The sequence below is a fragment of the Meleagris gallopavo genome, chromosome 11 (genome assembly GCF_000146605.3).
Source record: "Meleagris gallopavo isolate NT-WF06-2002-E0010 breed Aviagen turkey brand Nicholas breeding stock chromosome 11, Turkey_5.1, whole genome shotgun sequence".
NCBI classification, from domain to species: Eukaryota; Metazoa; Chordata; class Aves; order Galliformes; family Phasianidae; genus Meleagris; species Meleagris gallopavo.
In genome coordinates, this window is record NC_015021.2 from 18,407,358 (window position 1) to 18,431,832 (window position 24,475).

General features: G+C 36.3%; 1 protein-coding gene across 5 annotated transcripts in view; it reads right to left on the bottom strand.

Annotated features, from left to right (window-relative positions):
* The window catches only part of NLGN1 (neuroligin 1), a 281,404-nt gene that overhangs the window by 178,141 nt on the left and 78,788 nt on the right, over positions 1-24,475 (bottom strand). For 2 of the 5 annotated variants that reach the window (XM_019619138.2, XM_019619137.1), the window contains exon 3: positions 7,009-7,068. The exons of the other annotated variants lie outside the window; for them this stretch is intronic. In XM_019619138.2, the coding sequence (XP_019474683.1) occupies positions 7,009-7,068 (60 nt within the window). The remainder of the gene's footprint in view (positions 1-7,008; positions 7,069-24,475) is intronic. 5 annotated transcript variants of the gene reach the window in all.

Consider the following 24,475-nt stretch of genomic DNA (forward strand, 5'->3'; position numbering starts at 1 on the left):
TTGAAGAAAATGCCAGAACGGTCAAGATCAGAAACTGGATCTTCAATATTAGAATTATTAGAACAATCATTTATTCAAAACTGAAAGGATGATGAAAGTTTGTACATGAAATTGCTTATGTTGCTTTCCTGACTCAAGCATACAGTAAGGGCCCTCCAATTTTCAGACTGCAGTACTACGGAGTTACTTCTCTTCAGCATCCATAGGATAGAATTGTAAGCTCCTGACGTTTAAAATCTACACCAAGGAAGAAGTATTTTGAAATTCCCACACTGTTTTCAGTAGATGGCATGCTCATAGCCTGTGCCTTTTTTTTATATTGCTATTATTTGGTACAACTATGGAAGCAATAATAAATTATTAATCTGAAATCATTGTCTGACTGTTCCCAGCAGAAACTGTACACACTTAATTGTATGCTTGGTGGTAGCACAGGGGGAGACTGTCTCAGAATTCTTCTTTAATTAAAATTACATAGAATTACAGAGCACCAACTGTGAATGGTAATGAAATGTTGGTCTGTTTATCTGGGAAATAATGCTGGGATATTTAGAAAAGAATGGGTGTCTTTCTTCTGAGAAAAGCACGCAGTCATGACTAAAATCAGACAAAATTTACTCCGACTAAATTCTTCGTGTGCCTTATTTTCGTCACCCCGTTACTACTGTGTTTGTAAACATTACGTGCAGATAAAGAAAGGCTAATTTTCAACTCAAAGAGATCACTACAGTTCTTTGTGCTCACGTTGTTCAGGAGTAGTCTCTGCTAACTACAGTTACATTTTCTCACACACATTAATAATAGATGCTCATGGAATTAGATGAGCAGTTATTCATGGAAGTAGCTTGCTCTAAACAGGCCTAAATAACTGGGGTGCATGTTATTATTATATATATATAATAATTATTATAAAAATATTATTTTATAATAGCAATAATAAAAAAAAGGCAGAGGCTATGAGCATGTCATCTACTGAAAACAGCGTGGGAGTTTCAAAATACTTCTTGCTTGGTGTAGATTTTATTTCATCCAAGAAATGTAGATTTAGATACAATTTAATTTAGTTGTGGACAGTACAGTTTATAAAGTGCTGCTTTAAACAAGACACACAAGTAATTTAGAGACACACAGCAGTAGCACTGTCCAAGACGCTTCTCAAATTCAACTCTTCTGTATTTATTCACTCAGAAGATAAGTTTTGATTGCAATGATTTGTTTGGCTTTAAAGTGCTAGTTTATAAAACATATAAGTAAGTCTTATGATACTGCTGTGAATGATCTTATTTATATGCTGTATACATTAACTTTCTTATTATGATTTCCATCATCTCTCCTCTGTACCTTTCTAATGTTTGTTGCAACTGCTTTTTATGCCAGCTCTTAATTACATTGCAGGCAATTTAGGAATGGGGCTATTCTTTATTCTGTGTTTGTTATATCACACAACAGGGAACTGGGTCTGACTGTGAATATTGGCCACTATTGTCATATATAACAAAACATAATTACACATTCAGTCATCTGAAGCTCATGTGAGTTGGCCACATGACTTAAGTATAATTTGCAGAAAACAATCAAAACAGGAAAGGAAGAAACCTCATTGGGATACAGCTCACAACAACAAGCAGTTTACTGTAGATGCCACGAGCAGTATTTGCTAAATGAAAACTTGGGATTTTCTAAAAAAATTTCATTTCTAAATAAAAACTGTGAAATTGTGATGCAGACTTTTAAGTAAACTTCTCATGTTTTTTGGAACCTGAAATAACACTGAAGCAGTGGACAACTTTTAGGTAGGTTACTGTAAAACCTACACATCAGAGTTGGATAAGTTGGAAAGTGCTGCAATTTCACAAAAAATTTTCCTATAAGATTTAATGGAGCATAGTACCAAGCAGTGCAATCCTTCTGATTGTTTAAAAGCCTATTGAAAGTATGCAGTCTTGCAGTTCAAATCCCTCAAATGCCTCATAGATGCATGCTACAAATTAGCAAGTGCCCTTATCAGTACTAATATGTAAACATCCAATTAATGTTATATTTTAAATCTGTGATGTTAACTAGGTGGCCTGAGGCTGCTAAAATATCTCTTGAACTTCTGGTGGGAATGCACTGAAGTTTCAGCCATATTTCATATGTTAAAAGACTGCCTCCACCCATCAAGTTTGAACTAAATATTAATAACTTTTTCTTCCATCTATTTTTGTATCTGTGAAACCAAGGGATCATTGGGGGTACCCTGGAACGCCTAATTACTCTTGCCTGAAAGAAAGGTATTTGAGATCCTGATGGAGATCTATTAAAAATACATTTCTTTTGCAATATAAAAAAAAAGAAGATGGAATTTTTGAAGGCTACTACAGGTATGCATGTGGAGCACGTTCAAATTACAGCGGGATCTCAATGGCCAGCTAAATAGCAATTTTAAGTTGTTAAAGGATGGCTAGAAATGCAAAAGCTCAGACTCTTCACTGTACAAGCAATATTCAACACTGATAAAAATATAGCAGAGCCCCAAAGAGGTCCTTAAACTAAAGGTCTGTCAAAATTTTTACTATGCTTTTTTTCAAGTGTTAATAATATCACTGCATTCATCATCTGAATTGAGCTTCTCTGTGTAAATGGAAAATAACATTGCCAAAATTTGATACGCAAATAACATGAGCATCTGTACACAGGAGTTGGAATTTGTGCTACTCCTGCCTGGATGGAACTCATTAGAGGCCATAATTATAGTTGGGACTTGTGGTTGCTTTGTGAGGTAAATGAACATGTTCCGTTGTTTACTGATCTCTGAAGTCCAAAAACGTACAACTAGAGCCAGAAGGAAAGATTGCTTCCCTCCCCATTTCTTACCACTATAGCTGAAAGCAGACAAAAAGCTAAACTTAGCAACCTAGTCTATTTTAATACTAATAGAGCAATAGGATTTTCTGGAAAAGATCCTGATTTCTGAAACGCTTTCTTCTCCTGTGCCAGTGAAGCCACAGTCTGTTAAGCATATGAAGGAAATTGCAGATGGATTTTGCATCATTAGCAATTTAAAACTGAAGAGAGAATTTTGTTTTTGATTTAAAACATGCTCTGGACCAAGAACTTCCTTCATTCTATGAAGTTCAATGGCCCCTGTAAGGCAGAGCATCACACTAAATGATCAGAATGATCACAGTTACAGCCTGTGAACAAACAGCAACATCTGTTCCCAATCTGTCTCCTATTTCACAGGAGGGATTGGAACGGAGAAGGGAAGAATAGCTGCATCTAGCAATTACACTGCAGCCTTCACTTCGAGGCATGCACTGACAGTTCCCTGCTTTGCCGTGGACATGGCATCTGCATTCTTCACAATGTCTGTATTCCTCATTTCTAAAAATGGAATAATAGCATTCCTCTATCTCAGAAGGATGTTGTGACAGTGAATACATTAAAAATTGAGATGCTCAGATAACACTGGGGACTAAATAAGGATCTAAGATTGACAGATTGATTTTCTAAGTAATGTGTGTATGACAGAATGGTGGATGAGAAGAATTCATTTGTGAGCAATCCTTCATGGATATTTAATATAGCACTAACTACTTAGAAGTCCAATTGTGATCACTGAGTATGTAGTCTGATTAATAACTTGTGTTGCCGTATTAAGTCATGCTAGAAATTTTAGCATAGGGAAAATAAGAGTGCATAAAGAGATTCTTTCTTTTCCTCCTGTAGCCATATTAAATGAAGCCAAAGTATTGCTCTACAAAAATTAAGACTGGTAGAAATATATTAACATTACCCAGATATTTTGCTTTTTAAATCAAACTTCTCCTCTAGACTGCATGCACACATGAGGAAGGTGCTGTTCATTCAACTGCTGAATGACTTACATTTTGCTTCTACACTAGATCTTGCTTACTTAAATGCCAGAAAATAGGCAAATACACCACTGCTATAAACATTCAAAGATGCTCACTGGTTGCAGGGTCTTTTAGCCACTCATATTTTTGGTGCCTGCCCAGGTAATTCAATTTTTATTGAACAGGTAAGCAATCCCATGGAAGGGGTTACACAAACAAGAATGCTATCAGACTGGGAGAAAAAGGATATTCATATAATTTGACTGTGCACACATTTCACATTGGTAAAATCTGAAAACACCTAAAACACCTTCATTTTTTTTTTTTAACAGCAAATTTGCAGATCATTAGCTGGTAATGTGCACTACTGCCTTTGGGTCTTTTAAAAACAAAAATGAAAAATGATCTAATTAAGCCTGGTCTACTGGTTGCAGCACATAGCAGAGATCCATGTTTGATTGCTGATTCTAGCGCTTGTGCTGACAAGGTTTGGCCAGCAGTACTGGTAGTGACTCGTGGCAGATAGGAGTAGGAATATTGAACACTGTTTTAAAATGAAATCTTCTGATCAAACTCTGATGCGTGAATGACACAACATAGAATACTTTCCAGGCATTTGAGCCAAGGAGCTACTATGAGAGATTTTTCATTGAGAAAGGCTTACAATGAATATAAGTGGGAGCTCTGAAATTCCTAAGTAATACAGAAACCATCCTGGGCATTTTAGAAATCACTGGACATCTGCTTAGGTAGCTTGGATTCTGTGGCTATGTTAGGCAGTCCTTCTCACCATGAGAGCCAGGTCTCCCTAATTCCAACTACATCATTAATTCAGCTTAGCGTTGGCTATTTGTTCCCAGTATCACAACTGAACTTTTAATCAATATAAAAATCTATCATACTGCAAAAGGAAAAGTGTTTAATGGGCAGATCAGAAATCGAGACAAGTAAGATGGCTTTGTACTTCCTTTCTCTTTCCTCATACTCATATCCAAATACATGAGAGGTAGTTTGTGAACTCCTCAGTTCTGAATATGCAACACATACAAGAGCTCCAGTGCAGAGAACAGGTTCACAAAACATGGGGCATCCAATGCAACTCCTCCCCTGAGAGACAGTGAAACGCTGTGCCTCAGCACACATGGTTTCTACTAACCTAGCAGACGTTCCCAGCAGCCTTCAGCATCTATTGATCATAAAATTTAAGTTTGCCCTGTCTCTCTGTGACTCCTGGAAGTAGCAAACATCAAATTAATGCTTGCATTCTTCTATTGGCATGGAAAGGAGAACAAAACTGCCACTTGTATGCCAGAGAAAATTAATCCTAGTCCCATAAAATACAGAGATTTATTAATGTTGTAAATGTGTTTCTTTCCCTCTAGTTTGACTGCTGTGCTCTTACAGTCCTCTCTCCCCTACAGCTGTCGATGTGGGATTTGGGTTTTCCCTGACATGGATGCGGGTTCTCCAAACACTGAGATCCCTACTCTCACTTGACTGTGTGTTAAACTGCTTTCTGATAGCAGCCACTGCTGAATTTTAGCAAACTGTTTTAGTAGTATCCTGTAAGTGTGTCTACTTCAACACTGGCTCAACAACTGTTAAGGCATTAGCATCTGTCCTGGCAGCAATACAGCAAATTAGGAGAGCCATGAAGGTTCACTTGATGAATAAACCAGGTTTCAAACCGCTTCTTGAAATATATTGTTAAAACAAGACAGACTCACTCTTACAGTGGCTAATCCAATGTAACGTGTCTTAGAGAATTCACAAGAATATCTTTTGCCATGCTTTGTCATGAACTAATGTAAAAATGACTGGGACTCATAGATCTAAGTGGATCTCAATTGCCGTACTCAGTTCTGAATAGCGTGAGAGCTTTCAAATGAGTTTTTCAATTAGGTCTTCTTTCAAATCTTGAGCCAGCTGGTGGCCTTTCATTTACATACTTAACTTCCACTTTAGAAGAGGATCAAGGAAAATGAGAGAAGTTTGTGAGTTTACATGTAAAGTCTCTGCTCTGTTATTGGCTAAGAAGCTGAATGCTCATAGTTCCCTTCCTTGATCTTTTGTGGTAAGACCAAAACAGTTAATGTACTCTACGATTAAAATCTTATTAAGAGACTTACTGTTTACAAATTAGGCTTTATTGTAATATCTGGCCAAAAAAGAAATGTTAACAGAGAAACAAGTAGAAACTACCTGGCTCATGTGTTTTACTCATTAACCATAAAAAAATATAAAATATGTGCTTAAAATTCAGAACTTTGAAATAAATCTAATTGAAAGGAGGAGACTGCTCAGGAGATAGAGCCCCTTGTTACCATTTTCACAGCCCTGAACAAAAATCAAATCTGCTCAAGCTTATAACAGACATAATTCATAAACAGAATTGTATGCTTGACATTTCAAAGTTTTGATATTACTTGGTAATAGGGATTCTAAGGAACACAAGCAGATAGTTATCTTTGTATACTTGAAGAAAACAGATGGGATCAGATTCCTTTAGATGACATCAGCTTAGCTCCACTGAATTCACAGTTGCTGTGCAGAGCCTCACCAACTGCAAGTACTGCAGCTGCTCCAGGGCTGCCCCTCTTCCACAGGGAGGTGAGCAGTTGTGCAATTACTTGTATTTGTTCACTATAAATGCAGAAGGTTTTGTATCTGGGGAGATTCAGTTGCTTAAGAGACACTTTTTAAGTTATCTGTATTGTTCCTTTTACGAACAAAATATTTGATAAGTTTATCAAACTGATATCAGTCAGTGAAAAAAAAAACATCTTTTTACTTGGTGAAATACATAGGGTTAGAAAACATGCAAAAAGGTGTACAGAGAAACTTTAAAAGAGTGTTAGTTCAAATAGAATGGACAAAATTGAGTCAAAAGGTGGAATGCAACATATCAAAAGTCCATTTCAAGAAAACGAAAAACCCTCTGCTTTAAATATTGTTACTGTTTTGTATCAAAACGTAGAACTTAATGACATTTTCTTTTAAAAAATGTAAAATATATATATATGTATAACAACAAGCAAGAAGACAAAACACATCAAAAATGGGAATAAAAAAAACTCTTCAAAAGAAGACAAGAAGTCAAAAAAAGAGGGGAGAAAAAAGATTTTCAGGGATCCTTGTCATGCAAATCAGTTTGGCGGCAAAAAAATACCTTCATCTTCAGCACCGTCATTATCACCTAAATCATCTGTCTGTTTCTTTGTAAGGGGACCTAGGATTGAGAACGGAGAAAATGGAGGAAAAAAGACAATTCAAGAATATACAAGACTGAGGAAAAAAAACAATGATATTAAATTCCCATGGACGTTTCAAGAAAAGCATTTGCAAAGAGGGAAATCTTAGTTTCTAACAACCAATTTTTCATTACGTTTTTAAATATTACTGCAAAACCTTCCCTAGGGGTATGGCTATTAGAAACAACCAGCACAAGAATCAAAGCGTGCCCAGTGCTTTATTTTTGTTAAATGAAGAATCAAAACTTGTTTACTAAAAGCATACCCACTGTAATAAACTACAAAGAAGCACTTACATTTCTTATTAGGAATAATGGAGACAAATGCCAAATTATCTTTCATTTGATACAATGAGGTAGCTAATAAACGTCTGCTTTTTTTTTTTTTTTCCTTCTCCTTCTTGATACATTTATTACATTCTCATTTTAAGGGAACTGTAGTTTCCCTTGAAACCTTTGACCACCTGCTGAGATATCTGTGAAGAACCATGAAAATCCATATGTAAAGTCGAAACAAATGTGAAATCCCAGACCGACTGAAAACAAAGATTTTTGCCATTGATTTCAATGGGGCCAGGGTTTTACCACAGTATACAGAAGTTAAATTGCGTGTGGAATTGCACTTCTAGCTTGGGCAGAATGCACTCTATAATAATTTCTTACTTCCATAAATAGTTTACAACACCATTTTTTTCATGCCCAGCACTGTATCATTAGCAAGTCTTAATAGATTCATCGCATTTTCCAGTGGGAAAAATGCCCATGCTTTTACTGAGTAATAAAAATATACACCAGAAGGAAAGTCAAAGGCCATTTTGAAAATATTTCCACGTCATATTTTACACACTTATGCACAAACAAAAGACAGTTGGAACTCAGCATTATCTTTCCTTTTTTTTTTTCTTTTTTTTTTTTCTAGAGCTCTCATTTCCATGACATTCTGTAATTTGCATGCAAAAAAGCAATCAGTACAAACACAGGACTAACAACAAAAAAAAAAAGCCAGCCAAGCACAGAGTTGAAAATAAGAACCATCTCATGCATAAAATAGCAATAGACAAAAACACCAACAAAAAAAGATGAACGGTATGTGCTGATATTTGCAGTAGATGTAGGCAAGAGACATGCATTAAATCTGAGCACCATTGTTATAACATTTGCACTGAAAAAGCTCTTCTTTTACAGGATATTAGTCATTCAGCAGTACACTCGTAGGTTTTTGGTGAAATACTATGTATTTGAGTGATGCATTTAAAAAAAATAATAAAAAATGTTCATACCAGGTGCATGGATTTGAGAAACAGAAACAACCCATGAAGCACCACGAGATTTTAGCTGCGAATTCAGGAGCTGGACCATGTTACTGAGAACCAAAACTCAATACCTCAATTACTGCATTAGCCAGAAGTATAGCTTTAAACTTATTCTAAATACAGAACCACTAGAATTACACATGAGAAATTAAACACAAGCATTTTCATAGTTAGAACTGCAACAACCATTCTGTAGTGAGCACAATAGCTTTTTCTACCAGAAGCCCTGATTGTAATCCTTACAATATACAGCATCTAGATACCATGATCATATCTGAATACACACATTCAAATGACTTGTTGCCCATTATTCTCATACCACAGCAACTTACTTCCAAAAGAACTACAGAAGTAAAAGATGCATGCAAAGAGTAATTATTTCATGGTGGGTTTTCAGGTACAGGAAGAATTAGCTTAAAATTCTTAGAGCTATGCATTTAACTGCAAAGGAGAACCAGGCACAGCTGAACATATATACACACAAATCATTTGCGTGGTTTCTATATTAATTTTTTAAAGGTCATCAGAAAGGAATAAAGTAGAATCTGGAAAGGCAAACAGCATACAGTTCTCCAAATAACTTGCACAGAAAGGAACTATTTCTTTTCTGGATGAAACCACAACCGGTATTACTTTTAAAAAATATGTACATAACTGGCATTTATGGTTCCAAATCTCAACAACAGTTGCACAGAGCATTAAATATCACAGAATCGTTAAGGTTGGAAAAGACCTCTAAGTTTATCTAGTCAAGTCTTCAACGAGTAACACAAAGAACCAATCTCATACTGTGACTTTCACCATACAGTGAAACATCATTTGGATTAGCTACTAAAAATAATCAGGCTGATTTTATTATTTATACAGTTCTGAGTTTCTGTGAAAGTACAAATTCAAGTCATCTTCCTTATCATCGTGCTGCAATACACACCGTACCCAGAATCCTTTCCCAAAGGGACTACCTGAGCTATTTTTAAGATGTCACAGGTTAAACCTGCTTTCTTCTTTCTCTCTCTCTGCCTCACAGAGAAAGGGAGAAGAATCTGCAGTTGACCGCTGCATGTTCACAGGTGGCTTTCCTTTGCTCAAAATGAAAAAAGTATCATAACTCCTGCCCACTTAACGGAAGAGTAATTATGTGCTCAGAAATAATTAAAGTCCAGCCATACTAATACTGTTTCTTATCACTCCCTCTGATGAAGGACTAATGTACTTTAGCTCCCAAATACATTAAAGCTGATTATAAATTCTTGATTCAGCAGAAATTAGCTGTGGCCTTTTAGGGCAGATGCGCATGGGAGGAATGGACGTTGGGAACGTCATTAGCTTCTTGGCCTTGGAAAGCTGTTCATCAAAGAAGCGATAGTGTAAGTTGACACCATTTTGTAAAACAACAGAACAAATCTTCTAAACTTAATACATCTCTTCTTTTGTGTATAACTATTATTTGGGCCAAAGAGTTCTCCTTTAGTAGTGAGAAAAGACAGAACAAGTAAAGGACCTTTTATATTAGGTTAAGTAGATTCTTTGGATCTAGCAATTTAGAAATCACCACAGTAATAATCATCCTTTGAGCTGAGGTATCTGTTCAATAAGAAGGGAAAGAGGTGAGATTGTGGAACACTGCTGAAAGAAGAGCTATTAGAACGATTCACTGAATGGATTGCAACTCCATAGAACTTCCTAATGCACATGTTAAAAGATTAAAGACGTACATTTAATCTTAAATAAGCAACTTCTTGAATATTTCTTCATTTGTTTGGTTTAATTCAAAATTAAAGATCTCAAGTGAAGCCACCTTGCCTTTTTAGGTACTGCTCAGATTGAAGTACAAAATAACCAGTCCTCTGTTATTCAAACTATCTTTTTTGTGCAATATAAGCCCTCCAGGTGAACAAAAAAACCATCAGTGCTGAATTATCCACCTATCAGATAATAGGTGAAGCACAATGATGTGTTTTACCTATGTTCTATAATTAAAAAGAAAATGATGAGTTATAATTAACAGTCAGACTTCAACATTCTTAGTGAAGAGAATTTAAAAAAAAAATCCAAGTCTTATATGTTGAAATTAAAACATAACTACGTAATAGTTTTTCTTATAAAGGTAATGACAAACTGGAAAGATGCAGCACAATAGTCATCTGATGAATAATATAATATCATCTTCTTTCATTTGAAAATTATAATGCTGTCAGCAGAAGGAAAAGAACTAGAGTTCCTTACAGAAATGATATTTAGATGTACAAATGGCAGCTGGGTCTAATGGAAAAACTAAACTGAAAAAAATTTCTGCTATCATAATTTATTGCAATAGACAAAATAATCCACCTTATATTATCTCTTATTGTCTTGCTTTCACCACACACTCCCTTCTTTCTTTACTTCTCCCTGCAAACTCCTCTTATTTGCATAGTGTACTTATTTGTAGAGCTATCAGCAGGACAAAGCTCCGGTTGTCTTTGCTTTTTGATGGTAACATTTGCACTCATGTTTTAACAACAAATGACAGCACAAACCTCGATCATTTCACCTCTTACTACCTGATTTGTGATGACAATCAAGTATTGTAATTAGAGCTGCAAGTAACTCAAATTTGCATCTACAAGTGAATGACAGGTGCAAATTGAACCTGCAAAAGGGTTGCCAACTTTCTTCGAAAATTTAAATGTATAAATGCTTTGTCACTAAAGGAGGTATTCTGACACTTCAAGACTAACTCCTGCTGTGTCTTTTATAAAAGCATATTGGTGAAGTGTCACACAAAGAATGTTTAATCCCCAACCTTTTTATTCACAAGATTAATCACACTAGCTGGATCTTGATTTCCCTTAAATCTGTAGGAACTTCATTACTGAACAGCAGATTTGCATGAATTTAAATGATATAAAAATCCATGACGGCAGATAACACTTCATTTCTCTGCTTCCTTTTTTAGGTGCAGTCCAAAACTCAATGGATTCTCCAAGGCAAAAGCTCTCTGTTCACATATCCCATATGGAAAAGCCTAAATGAAGCCTCATTTCAGGCTTTAAATCCCATTCCCTTTCCCACTCTACAGATCTCATACCCTTTCTTGGTGGCTTTTGTTAAGTGACGTGCCTTACACGGAGTCATGCAGCACTATTAGAGAAGAAGTCAGGATAAGTACAGATCACTGTGAGAGCCGCAGCATCCCATGGCCCAAACACTCAGCCCACAGGCTCAGCCCTGAAGCAGCACGCAGTGTATCGGCCAGCAGCCCTACAGAACAGCTTTGCTTCACCTCACACTGCACAGCAGCACCACCACCTGTGAAGTTTGTCAGTGCTTTTTTCCTAACAAAGTACAAAGCTGGTGTCCTAGATGAGTTATCTGCTAATCCTTACAAGTTTGCATTGTAAAACTGAGATTGCATTGAGTTCAGTATCCTTAGTGGAAGGAAGAAGCAATTCAGAGAAGATCTGACAGCCTGATAATTATTCCAGACACAGTAGCTTCTGAAACATACTGACTTCTGTCCAATTCTTTGGGGGAAAAAAAAAAAACAAGGTTACATTAAGTAAGAAGAGGAGGGAAAGCTATTTGTTTGTCTTTCCAGTGGAGTAGGGAGAGGAACAGGCACCTCTGTGAAGCTGCAGCTGTTCCTCCCATCGGGATTACCTGCGAGCAAAAAGATGCCTCAAACAGGCTGGGACTCTGTTGGCCAGCACTGACAGAGAAAAACAAAACTCATGTGTTTAACAAGAAACCATGCAGATGGAGTGCATCCAGAGCAGAGAGGTGGGAAAGTAGCAGACATGAAGAATGAAATCCCTAACTGTCATACAACAGTTATCATCAGCATCCACCACTCTTGTGCAACCTCACCAACCTGTATCACACCCGTGCAGCTTTTAACATTTCACTGGTATTAATAATTCATGTTGTTTAACAGACACTCACATTCCAGGGTGACACACCACTATAATGAATTGAATGCAACATTACACAGCTGCTCCACCACCTGAACTTCAAGATCATGAATCAATTTTCTCTCTCTATAGGTAATGACTACAATTCAGATCCTAATGAAGACTCATGCACATGTTTAAGCTGCTTTAAGCTGCTGGTTAAGTTCGCTGAAGTCAACAGGCTAAACCTCCTAATAATGTAAAGATAGATCCACTACCATTAACACTACCATTAACAGAACTGCTCCTATTTGCATCTGGCCAGGAGGTCAATTCAGAGTTGAAGTTAACCAGTACTAAGCATCCCAAATTTTGTGCCTGGTAAAACTTCCACCAGTTATTCTGAACATAAATCTAATCAACAAATAATTTGAATCACTTGGACATAATATCGAAGCTTTGTGATGAAATTGAATTATTTTTCTTCTCATAGACACCTTACTTTCTATTTGTGTACACAAATAACATGCTAAGTTCATAATTTACATTAATCAAATTGCTTCCTAATTTTTAGGAAGATGTGAATTTGTTTTAGATCACAAGCCTAGGAAAGGAGTGTTTAACTCATTCTATACAACTGAAAAGTCATCTTAAGATCCAAATTTTAAATTCCAAAATGAAAATTTACAGTTCCTATCAATTTAATATCAATACTAATCTTCATATTCTTTCAAATATGTCCCCAGTGTTGCTGTACAGCACTGTACTGCTTTACAAATCAGGATGTGATTTTCAAGCACACATGAAGGGAGACAGCCAAGAAAACACCATCAGTTTCAGTAACAATGGTAAGGTTTGAGCTATCTGTTGATGTTTTTGTGCTCTGTATGATTTTCTTTCAGATAGATAGTAGTGGCCTTCAGAAATAACAAGATGTTTTCTGCTACCTCTTACCCTAAATACTAGGATTATTAAAATTATTCTTAAAATTTCTTATCCTATATTTGATTTTCTATTCCCAGACATGGAATCAAAAATTATTCAGCCAAATGCTGTGAGTCTGCCCTGTACTGGAAAAGCCTTCCCCCTAAATAATTCTACTAACTGCAGAGGCTGTTGTCACAGTTTTGTTTATGGCACAGCTGAGCCTACAGTCTGGCTCTCAAGACCTAGCTCTGTATCCTAATCAGAGCAAAAGTATCTTAACATAACTACATAATTGAGCACTGCATAAATCAAGTTAATTGTGCCTAATATTTTCATACAAGGTTTGGGATGAAATAAGTTCACCCACTCCTTTCTCCAGTGTACTTCATGTCTTCTGGTTTTCAGCTACATGCTTTTCAGTTCCACACTTCATTGTGCTACTGTAACCTCTGCAGTATTTTTAACATCCTGCATACAATGGATATCATAAACAAGCTTTATTCTTTGTGAGTTCCTTACTACCATTAAAACTTAATTCTCCATCCACCTCACAGAGCTGGAGTTCTTTAAAGTAGTGAAGAGAGAACACTTCATTCATCAACCTTGCAATTCCCTGATCTCAACTCCAAACCACTATGTTTCTTGCCATCCTTCAGCAGCGATAAGGAAGTCTGACTCTACAATGAACAACCAAGGAAAACATCACCTATGCTGAGTCATAACACTGGGTTATATTAGGCTGAACTGTAATTTATTAATTGTAAAGGTCTGTCTCCAGCACTGCCCACAATTTCCCAATTATCTAATGCTGACACTGGTACCTACGGCACAGAGTTTCCTTGTTCTCACTGTTAAATCCACATTTGCTTCTTGTGATCTCAGAGGCAGAGATAAAACTTGCGAAAACATACGTCTATCCTCATGTAAAGACACACTTAACTGTCTTAAAACAGCCATATTACTAAGTTTCTTCCAGAAAGGTAAAGGTCAATGATTTTAGTTATGTACTATGTGGAGATATGTACACACACACACATAAACAAGTTCTCCTGTGTACCTTTTTAACAGAGATTCTTCCCACAGATCTGAAGCTCTGAGTATTACTGAAATATAAAGTGATTTTTTTTTATGTATTTCTATAAGTGCCAATACTAAAATCTTAGTGTTCAGAACTACACTCTTTCCATTAACTTCGATCTTGAAAAGAATAGATACTCCAAGTCAGATATTTCTCCACTATTCAAAGCTTTCAAGGAATCCTTAAATAGGATTTAAATAGGAACTGCGGTCACCAACTTTGAGAAACATAATTCTATTTGCCCTCATTACCACACTTTTTAACAGAATCTAAGTGCACAGCTCTGAGAAACAGAGATGGGAGATCTGAGGGGGCAGCACTTATGTAAAAAGCTGTCAAGAGAAGAGTGCGTTGCCTCAATTTTGTTTCTTGCATTAACAAACTGTATTTTTAGAAGGGCATAATTTTAAGGTAGGAGAACTCAGAACGTCTCAGCAATGGAACAATCACAAAACAAGAACAGCACAGCCAGGTCTTGAAAGTCCATAGGATCAAGTACTTGTCATAAGAGAAATCATTTTCATCTTGACATGTTTTCAATATTAGTGCGGTACTTGTTTTGAAACCACAGTTCACTTGCTCTGCATGTTATATTAAGAATTCCCAAATGGATAGATAAAAAAACCTTATACTGAATGGAGCATGAAGGGAAATCAGTGCATCACTTCTAATGTAGCAGAACTTACAGACAAGCAATGATACCAGGGACCACATATTTACACAGATACCATTGATTCCTACAGAAGGCTCAAAGTCCTTCTAGTAGAAACTTCCCCCTCGTGCCTACTACTTAATAATCGATTAAAGCTGGTGAACAGGAAATGATTATCAAAATAAAACAGCTTTCCAAAATTTCAGGTTCAGCTCTACAATACCTTATTTACAAATGCACAAAAAATTTAAGAGTTGAATGTCAGAGTAGACCTCGCTTCCATTTCACAAGATCCACTTGGGCGAGAGCGGATGGGTTTGGGACAGTATAACATTTCTAATCCTTTATCTATTGACAATGACAGCACTTTCTGTAGGAAAGCACCACAATGCACAACGATAAAAGCACAATATTTCTCATCACTAAAAAAAAAAAAAAAACCCTCTCCCTTTCTTCTTTATTAATTAATTCCCATCTCAGAAGCCTGCTTACTTAGGATGATTATAAAGGGCAGTTACCAGATGTTTTATACTGAGCTACATTTCTGTGTTTTAAAAGCTGATTCTGATGGGGTAAGAGGTATTTTATTTTCCTAACAAACACAATTTACATGAATAGCGTGAATTACTAAATTAAAATGACCGTCCAAGGTTTCATGCTACTCCTTTTGATAACAACTTGTAGCTAAATTAATATGGAATTATGTAACAACTGCACAGAGCATTAAGATGTTTTATAATCACACTTTAGTGATAATTACTATCATAATTTTTGGTTTAAAAAAATAGTCCCTGATATGACTAGAATATCAAATCCATGGGGATACTTCTGTAAATAGTTGAGCAAACTCTCCTTGTGACTCCTCCCCAAGTCAACAGAAGCTCACAGAAAGATATCACAATTAACCCAAGCTACATCCTGCTGAGCAAAATTCCTACAGCAAGCACAGCAAAAACTGCAAACAGAACAATACTGTAGACTACTAAACTAACAAAAAGAGAAAAGGAATGACAGGGGTTTTTTTTTGTTTTTTTTTTTTTAAACAATCAGCTAATACTTTTTTCCTGCAGGGCAAAGATTCTTTTGCTCATGGATCCAATTGTAAAAAAAAACATATATGTTTTTATATATATAATATAAGTCCTTGTTTTCACTTTACCATCAACAATTTGGATTTCCCACAGTTGCGGGCAACATTTTAAGTTTACAATTTTCCTTTAAGATTTTGGTTTGCTATCACTGTAGATTCAATTAAGTTTTGGTAACATTAGACATTCATTTTGGCTATTTAGCTACAGGATTATTAAGTAAAATGTAAATGCAGTGGATTTAATGTAGAAAAAAAGGTGTTGATTCAATTAACCTTAGGAGGCTCCGAGAGCTTTTAAATCATGCCTTCAGATTTTCAGATGTGCTAAGCATATATTAGCTTCTTGATTTAAACATAGGAGAAAGTTTTAGAAATGCATTCTGAAGTAAGAAAGTAAGGTAATCCTCTTTCTCCCGAGATTTTCTGTTTACAATTTGTGGATATCTGACAGAAAAAGACTAGATGCAGATGTGATAGTTTGAAAGCAAGAGAAGAGGACCCTATCACTGATAGTAACTTCCTAAAAACAAACAATTGTTTATTTTTCTTTTATTGTCTCCTGGAAGCAATACTGAACAACGATATTCAGTTATCTTGAGTTTTTGATAGAACAGTTGTATTTTTTTAAATCACTATCATATAATCTAAAATTTTCTGGAAATGATTATAGACAGACTTCTATACATATTAAGCAAAATGAGCTCTTCATTTAAATTAATGAATTTAATATTCAGCTTTATATTGCCAGATGCTGTTAAAAGATGTGTAAAAATTGTTAATGTTTCAATATAAAGCAGTGGAAACAACTTTGCAATTGGTACTACATGCAAATTAAAACTATTTGCACATAAGGTTAGGATTCACTGCAGTTTTGGAAAGGGTTAAAAAGATTGACAGGCTGAGCTACGCTGCATCCTCTGCTGGACACGTTCCCATAGAGGTTACAGCTCTTGTCCTTCGCCATTGTCCTCCTCTGCAAGTCTTAGCCTTTGAATTCATCCCATCCCATGGCACTCTGTTGTAGACCTTTTCAGATTCCTAGCAGGCCACAGCTTTTGTATTTTGCAAATTGTGGCTATTGTCTGTGTAAAGGACAAATAAAAAACGCTTTCTGACATTACTAATTTAAGTTCCACAGCAGAGTATCCGAATTCCCGGTAAGGAGCTACAACTTCACAAGTTAGCTTTGAACTATCAAGACTAAATCTAGTTCCCCATGCATGACCTGAGTAGCTAAAAAAGGAACTTGCAGGTGATAGTCAGTGCAGCCAACAGAAAAATGTAATACCCAAACATAGACCCTCACACCTGTAAACACCATGGATGTCAGCAACTACAATCTCTGCAAATAATAATAGGTGTTCAGATCGCTGGCTCACACAAACAGCTACAGAGCGACTCCCACACCATCAAAATCTTAATCTTCATATGAATCCCGCTCCAATGTCCAGATATTAGGATTAGGCAGAGAAGGGGCAGGAGGGGATGTACCCTTCCCTCACACGAAACCCAGTAAGACTCTTGGTTTTGTTTCCTGATGTAGTCAATTTCGTAGTTTTATAAAACTTGTCCATCCATTGCTAATTTGTGTGCGGAGTTCATTTCATGCCGATAGGAAGAACTCAATTTATAAATTCAGCACACTGTGCACTGTGTCTATATTATAATCTGAAACACTATTGTCTTAAATATTAGCCCACATCACTGAAAGCACAGATGGGTGATTCACATGAGTATATGTCATATCCAAAATTGACTGAACCCTTAAAGTCTTCCAACTAGTCGCATCTGTCATCTTTGCTATGTCAAATAATAAACTGTAGAGCCAATACTGGTTTTCAGACTTGACAGAAAAGAATTAAAGGTCCCTAAGATTTCCTTGCCATCATCCTTTATAGACAAATCCATTATTGGGCCTCATGAATGGAGAAAAAGTTATCTAGAAACCTGTACCATTTTTGGTAACAAGATGCTCCATTTACTTCTCTCTTTACAACCACTCAGGCCCAAAAACATTTATTTTATAGCCACCTACAACCATTTCTCACTGGAGAAATGTTCCAATCTCCATTTGCTAAAAATTTGCCCCAGTGTTTCATTTTAGCTTTGAGTTTTAATTTTCTTAAGAAGAAAATTATACATTTAATGGACCACAGCTGTCTGGAAAGTATGTATTTGACAGACATACAGTACTAATTTGGAAAATGAATATCATTTACTTGATGAGTCACAATGAATATCTGTAAATCTAAGTTTTTTACTAGAGACTAGCCTTAGAAGCGTTGATACATACAAGTCATACTTAAACACACAAACAGTTCCCCAGAGAACTGAGGCCAAAGCTAGCAGCTCCCATCTTCCTTATCGACTTCATGCTTTTCTTGCTTGATGAAATCCAGAAGTGAGATACTGTCAAAGAGTTCAAATTGGGAATGCAACAGAGACTTTTGTAGTTTTATCTGTTTTGCAGAAGAGAAATCCCATAGCACGGCAGCAGACAGACTCTTGCTGAAGATGAAATAATACCTCCATTAAAGCCAGGCACTTGGGGCAGAGGCCTGGCTCTCAGCAATAGGAATGGCTCTGGCACTGCGTGGCATGCCCCCAGCTGCTCTCTCCCCATACCCTATAACATGCATTTGTTTCTGCGTCAGGAGAAAACATGGATACTCAATGTCATAGAGAAGATGGAATGAGGAGAGTAAGAAGCAAGAGAACACGTGGATGTGACTGCATCTGTGACTTTGATAGGGAGCACCGGGGAACTTTGGGATTCTGAGGCTTCAATATAAGGAAAAAGAGAACATTTTGCATAATGTCACCTGTCCCTAAAGTAATTTTCATTAACAGAGATGCATGAATAATTAGTATAGTGCCAGAAACATTTCAGATGCAAAGCTATAACCATATCTGTTGGTAGTATTAAGTTTAATCAAACTCTCGTTAGATGACTAATTATGAAATTAAAAATTTGAGATTGTAACTAGTCAAATCTCATCTTCTAGAAATGCACTAGACAGAATATAGTCCTGACCCATAATAAACATATACTTGTTTCCTCTTTGCTAATATAAAAGATGGAAGTGCTAAAAAGTATGCTTATCATCATTAGATAGGCCATCAGCCTGTTCTAAAATCTTTCTTCCTTGAGTTTTCAAAAGAAACAAATCATTCATCTCATAGTCCAAGAAGAAGGCATTTCCATGAGCAGTTTCCCGTAGAAAGTAAAATAATGCTACCTCATGTAACTCTTGTATGACTAGACAGGGTGGGAAATCAAGACTGTGGTGATTTGGCAAAGCGTTTGGCAAAATGTTCAAGTAACTTCAAGAACAACAGCAATTTCTGTCTCATTGGATTCTCCCCACTCACATGAATGGAGTCATCATAAGATATTTATTTGGTGACAGTTCCAAGATGTCTCAAAGTGTAATTTAAGATAGAAGTGGAGAGAAATTTTCTGTTGATAGTTGCTGATTTATTGTTCTTAATTATTCTAACAATGCTAGATCTTTTCAGTCAGATTAATAATTATGTGCCTAAAGCTCTATGTAGACTTCCGTAAAACAAAATGTAATTATAGTTGTAAAATTATACCTTTGCCACACAATTTTTGTTTCAGCATTTTGCAAGACTGAGGTTAAAGCAACTATGTGGGGTTAAAGCAGCAGAATGTCAGGCACTGGAGACTTCAGCTCCAAAAGAGCTAACTTCAATTCAGGACATATTATCCAATATAAATTAATATTTTAAATTTTATAAAATAATTTATTTCTGTCTTTTAGTGCTATAATACTCTAGTAAACTCTTCCCATATTCGAGATTATGAGAATAAAATACCATCCCATTTGAGAGGAAAACTTCTATATCCAGCAGGAGTTACATTAGTCAAAGATTAGTCAAAGGTTGATTACTATATTTGAAAAGGAAACAGGTTACTCCAGCAACATTTGAAATTTGCTCATTTCTTAAAGCATTAAAAACCACTTTAAGATGACTGCTAGAAAATGTGACAGATTGATTCCTTAGATTTTAATTGTAATGACTGATACTATCAAAACTAAGTTAAGTTTGTTGCTGTACTAAATCTGGAAATAAACAAGAGCACTAGCTGTTATGTTAAAATCCTTGCAACATCACATAGCAACTATATTATAAAGACTTGTGCCCATTTGTGGGTTTTTCATTTGGTTATTTTCAGCATCTAAAACCCTAGTTCCATTTTAGTAAACCATGATTCCCTGATTATGTAGAATGCCCCCAAGTAACTGAATACAAATGCAGTATTTTCTAAAAATGAAAGTAAAGCCAAAAAGCCAGCGCAAGGCCCATATTACAAATGCAAGTTCAGTTATGCCCTACTTTAGAAACCAAAGGGGGATTCACGTGGTCCATAAGCCTTTGGTAGCCTTTTGTAAAAAGGATGAACTTGTTTCTGTATTTTTTGAAATACTGACCCTAGGTCAATATTGTGCCATTAAAAATAAGTAGCTCATGCAGCTCTCAAAGATGTCTGAGATCTTCAGAAATATCACAGGCACTCACACAAATTCGTAAGGCATTTTTCAGAAGCCGTTGCAGCATTTTGTTTTTGGAAGAGTTAATGGATAAGAGTAACTTTAGATGTAGGTTTCTTTCGGCTTTGGAGGATGAAAGGGATTAATGGAGGGTCACAAGAGAAGGATGGAAGAAGCGGAAATAAGAGGAGAGTGCTACTGGATGTAGGTTATCCTCTCCCTAGGCAGTGGTTAGAGGTATCTGAGAGAAAGAAGGGATTGACTTCTTGTTGCATATTATTCCTAAAGAAGGATGAGCGTAGTGCAAATGGGATTTTCTTACCCTCTTCATAAGAAGACTAAAGTCATGATGTTCTTTATACAGAACTCAATTTAGTGTGAAACTTTTAGCTCCTTCAAGTTAAGAATTACTGAGGAGGCTAGGTAGGACTGCACACAACCTTTGTTTTATTAGAGAATTTTTAGAAAGTTGAAAAATGTATACCATGCAGTAATGTGCTAATGCAGATTTTGTACAAAGGCACTGAGTGATACACATTGTGCTGCTCTGCTGCTGCACAGACAACAGAAAGAAAATATTCCATACTTCCAAGAGGATAACCCGTTTCCCTTTGAGTATATGATAGGCTTTGCAAACAATGCACAACGTATTACAACAAAAAAAGGTTTCGATTTAATTTGTAAGCAAGTCTTTCCTTAACACATCAAGTATAGCATAAAGCTGTACACTTGGTGATTTTTTGTTTTAAATTCTGAAAAATATACTGAAGACAATACCATAGCTAAAGTTTTGCTATTAAATCTATGTATAGTCTCAAAGGTATGGAGAAATGCTACTTTACACTCCTTCCAAAAAAAAAAAAAAAAACCACTGTGATGCATTTGATAAGAAAGCAGAAGACGTAATGCTACCTCGCAGACCTCTGGCCCTGCAAAGCATTTGATGAAGCACTACTAGAGCAACCTGTTGGTCAGAACCATGCAGGTTATAGGAAGTATACTGCAAAGACACAAAATATGCAACAGACGGCAACTGATGTGATTCAGGTTCTGTGAATATACAACATAATACAAGAAAGCTAAAATTAATTTTTAGACTTGAGAAAACAGGAAACTAAACACATGTAACAGATGAAAGGCAACTATGCCAGACAGCTGTTTGAGATTAAGGCCAATGGTCAGGCATAGTATGATACTGATGGAGAAACAAGGAGGGCCTACTGCAAAGTGCTATATCTGAAGACTGTATTCAGGCTTAACTTATGGTGACTTAAGCATAATTCCCCAGCAATGTGGTCAGAAATAGAAGCTATGGCAGCTTTTAAAGGCTGAGCAGAGGGAAAAGGAAGTCAGAGGTTCAACTACTGTGCAAAGTTAACATTAATTGTAATTTATGTGGTTATATAGACTCAGGGACTTCTGAGATCTGAACTAGTACTAGAGGGGAACACTTTCAGAGACACTGAAGGGAGCTGAGCAATGTCTTTTGGTAAACATTTCTTTCTGCCTTCTATTTCTTGTGCTTATTACTGTTCTTACAATCATGTATATGAATACTTATAAATGAATGAATTTATGATCACAATTCACCTGTTACATAGAGGTGATTTTGCATTTCCATTTGGGAGAATGGAAAACAAACCAACGTTGGAATGGTTTACTTGAGGTTGCATAGTCTGTTGCAAAACTGGCTTTTTATGTCATTTTGTGTTCTTCCTCACTAAGCCTGTATGCACTTGAAGCACTAAGAAGCATTGTATCCACTACATGATTTGCAAAAAACCTTCAAGAATGTTAATAGTGTGCTATTTCTATACAATTCTGAGGAAAAAAAACAACACAAAGTGGGCTACTCTGGTCATTAATGACCACATTTTGATGGTTTCAAGTGGAAGAGTTCATCAGTTTCCTCTGCCATGCTGCATCAACCTCTTAATGCAATTGCCGTTCCACAGTATATTGTTTCTTATTCCTGTTTCTCTAAGCTCTTGCTTCCTGCACCAAGAGAATATATCTTCTTTCTCAGTCATTTGCACTGAAATTTGACATTTTCTGCATTTTTGTGACCTCGAGAAAAATAACTTTATGATTAACACAAAAATACAAGACAGACCTTAGCAAGAAATGATAATCTAAATGGTTTCTTTTGAAATCCCCTAATTTAACCTCTATTATAAAGATTCTCAAAGTAAAATTAGGTTTCTCATATCCACTGGAGGTGGATGCCCTTTATCTTTTTTTCTGCTGTTAATTGCTTTCTTCATCTTCATGACTTCAATTCTATGAATTCTTTTTCAACAGTGAAAATATTAAAAACCCTCTAGTTTTCTTTTTCTATCTGCTCCAAGGGAAATTATTAAACTACTGAAAAGGTAAACATCCAAATACGACATATACTGCTCCATTTCCCTTCAGAGTTTGCAGAAATACTTTCCCCACTTGCTTTTAGTGACAACTACTCAGCACAGTAATCTCAGTCTGTATGAATAAAACCCCTTATTACACAGCACACCACAAACAACACTGCTGCTGAGCATGGGGCAGGCATGAAAGATCTCCACCCTTAACATCCCTGTTGGGACCCATTCTGTAGGCTTTAAGGCATGTGTAATGATAGTACAAACCTACTGCTGACTTAAGTACTAAGATAAATTAAGCACATTTTGTACCTTTCCACTTTTGTCTCTTTTATGACACTTTTTTTCATATATATTTTCCACCCTTTACCCATGACATAGTACAGTAATATCCTACTTGAAACTGCGGATTCTTTGGCTAAGACAAAGCACTCAGTGCTTTTGTGATCGGACGTGCCTTCCACTGGGGACAATATCGTGCATGTGCCTCGTACATGTGGTCTCAGAGGTCATTTCTATCTTTCATTTTGATGATGTGGCAGTGGATTTGTTCTGCTAAAAACTACAACTTAATATGTCAGCTACAGTTAGGAAATAAGCCTCCATAAAAAAAAGACAACTAGATGAGCAAACCCAGCTCTACACCTGTATCTGCTCTCCGTAACTCATATGTTTAAGAAACACGGATGATGCTGCAGGGGGAACACTTTGCTCTCATTCTGTCTTGCCCTCAGCCTTCCACACTTCGGTCCCAGCAGCCTCCCCACATTAGTAACTGCATTCTTTGGGAAGGTCTGAAATAAGAAAGCTTTTGTTTTTCTCCTGCTGACTGACTAAAGATTTGAAGTTTTGAAATGTTTGCTAAGAAAAAGCCATTGTCTATGCTTTGTATCTTTTGGTGTAATTTCATATACCATTAGAGAGAGTGTATATATATATATACACATACATAGCGAAGTTTGTGTCACTGTGAACCATCACAGTGAAAAAGACTAAAGCAAACCCTCCAGCTTTCCTGAAAATTGGCTATTTGCAATACAGGATGCACCTAAAAAAAGCAAAGAGGGTATCTCCTCCTTTCCCATCCCATCAGGGCACAGTAATAGTCGCTTAGAGTCTAATCATGCATTCAAATACTTATTTCAAATACTGCAACTGACAATCACACCTGATAATGGTAAAACACATTTCAAGCGTGCAAAAATGTCTTTCTTCATGATTCTGTAATGTGTATCACCCTGCATTCTTCTTACACCTCCTCCTTTATTTCCACTTGTATCTTTCCAAGTTTCTGCTCGTCTCTTTTTAAAGCCTTTTTACACGCTATTCGCATTCCAAGTAAAAATCCTTTCTCCAGCTTATAGAAAATCCTGCTAAAAGTAAGGTTTCCTGCAGCTGCCTCCCAGTACTTCTACTGTAGCTCTCCTTGCTTCTTCTTAATCTGAAGATTTTTCTGAATGCAGCAGAAAATGGCCTTCTATTTGTGGTTAATTACTTTTATTAATACTTGAATTGTTCTTTCACCTGTATTTTCAGGTCCTGGTACCACTTCAATCCAAATCTCACCAAATCTTTTTTTT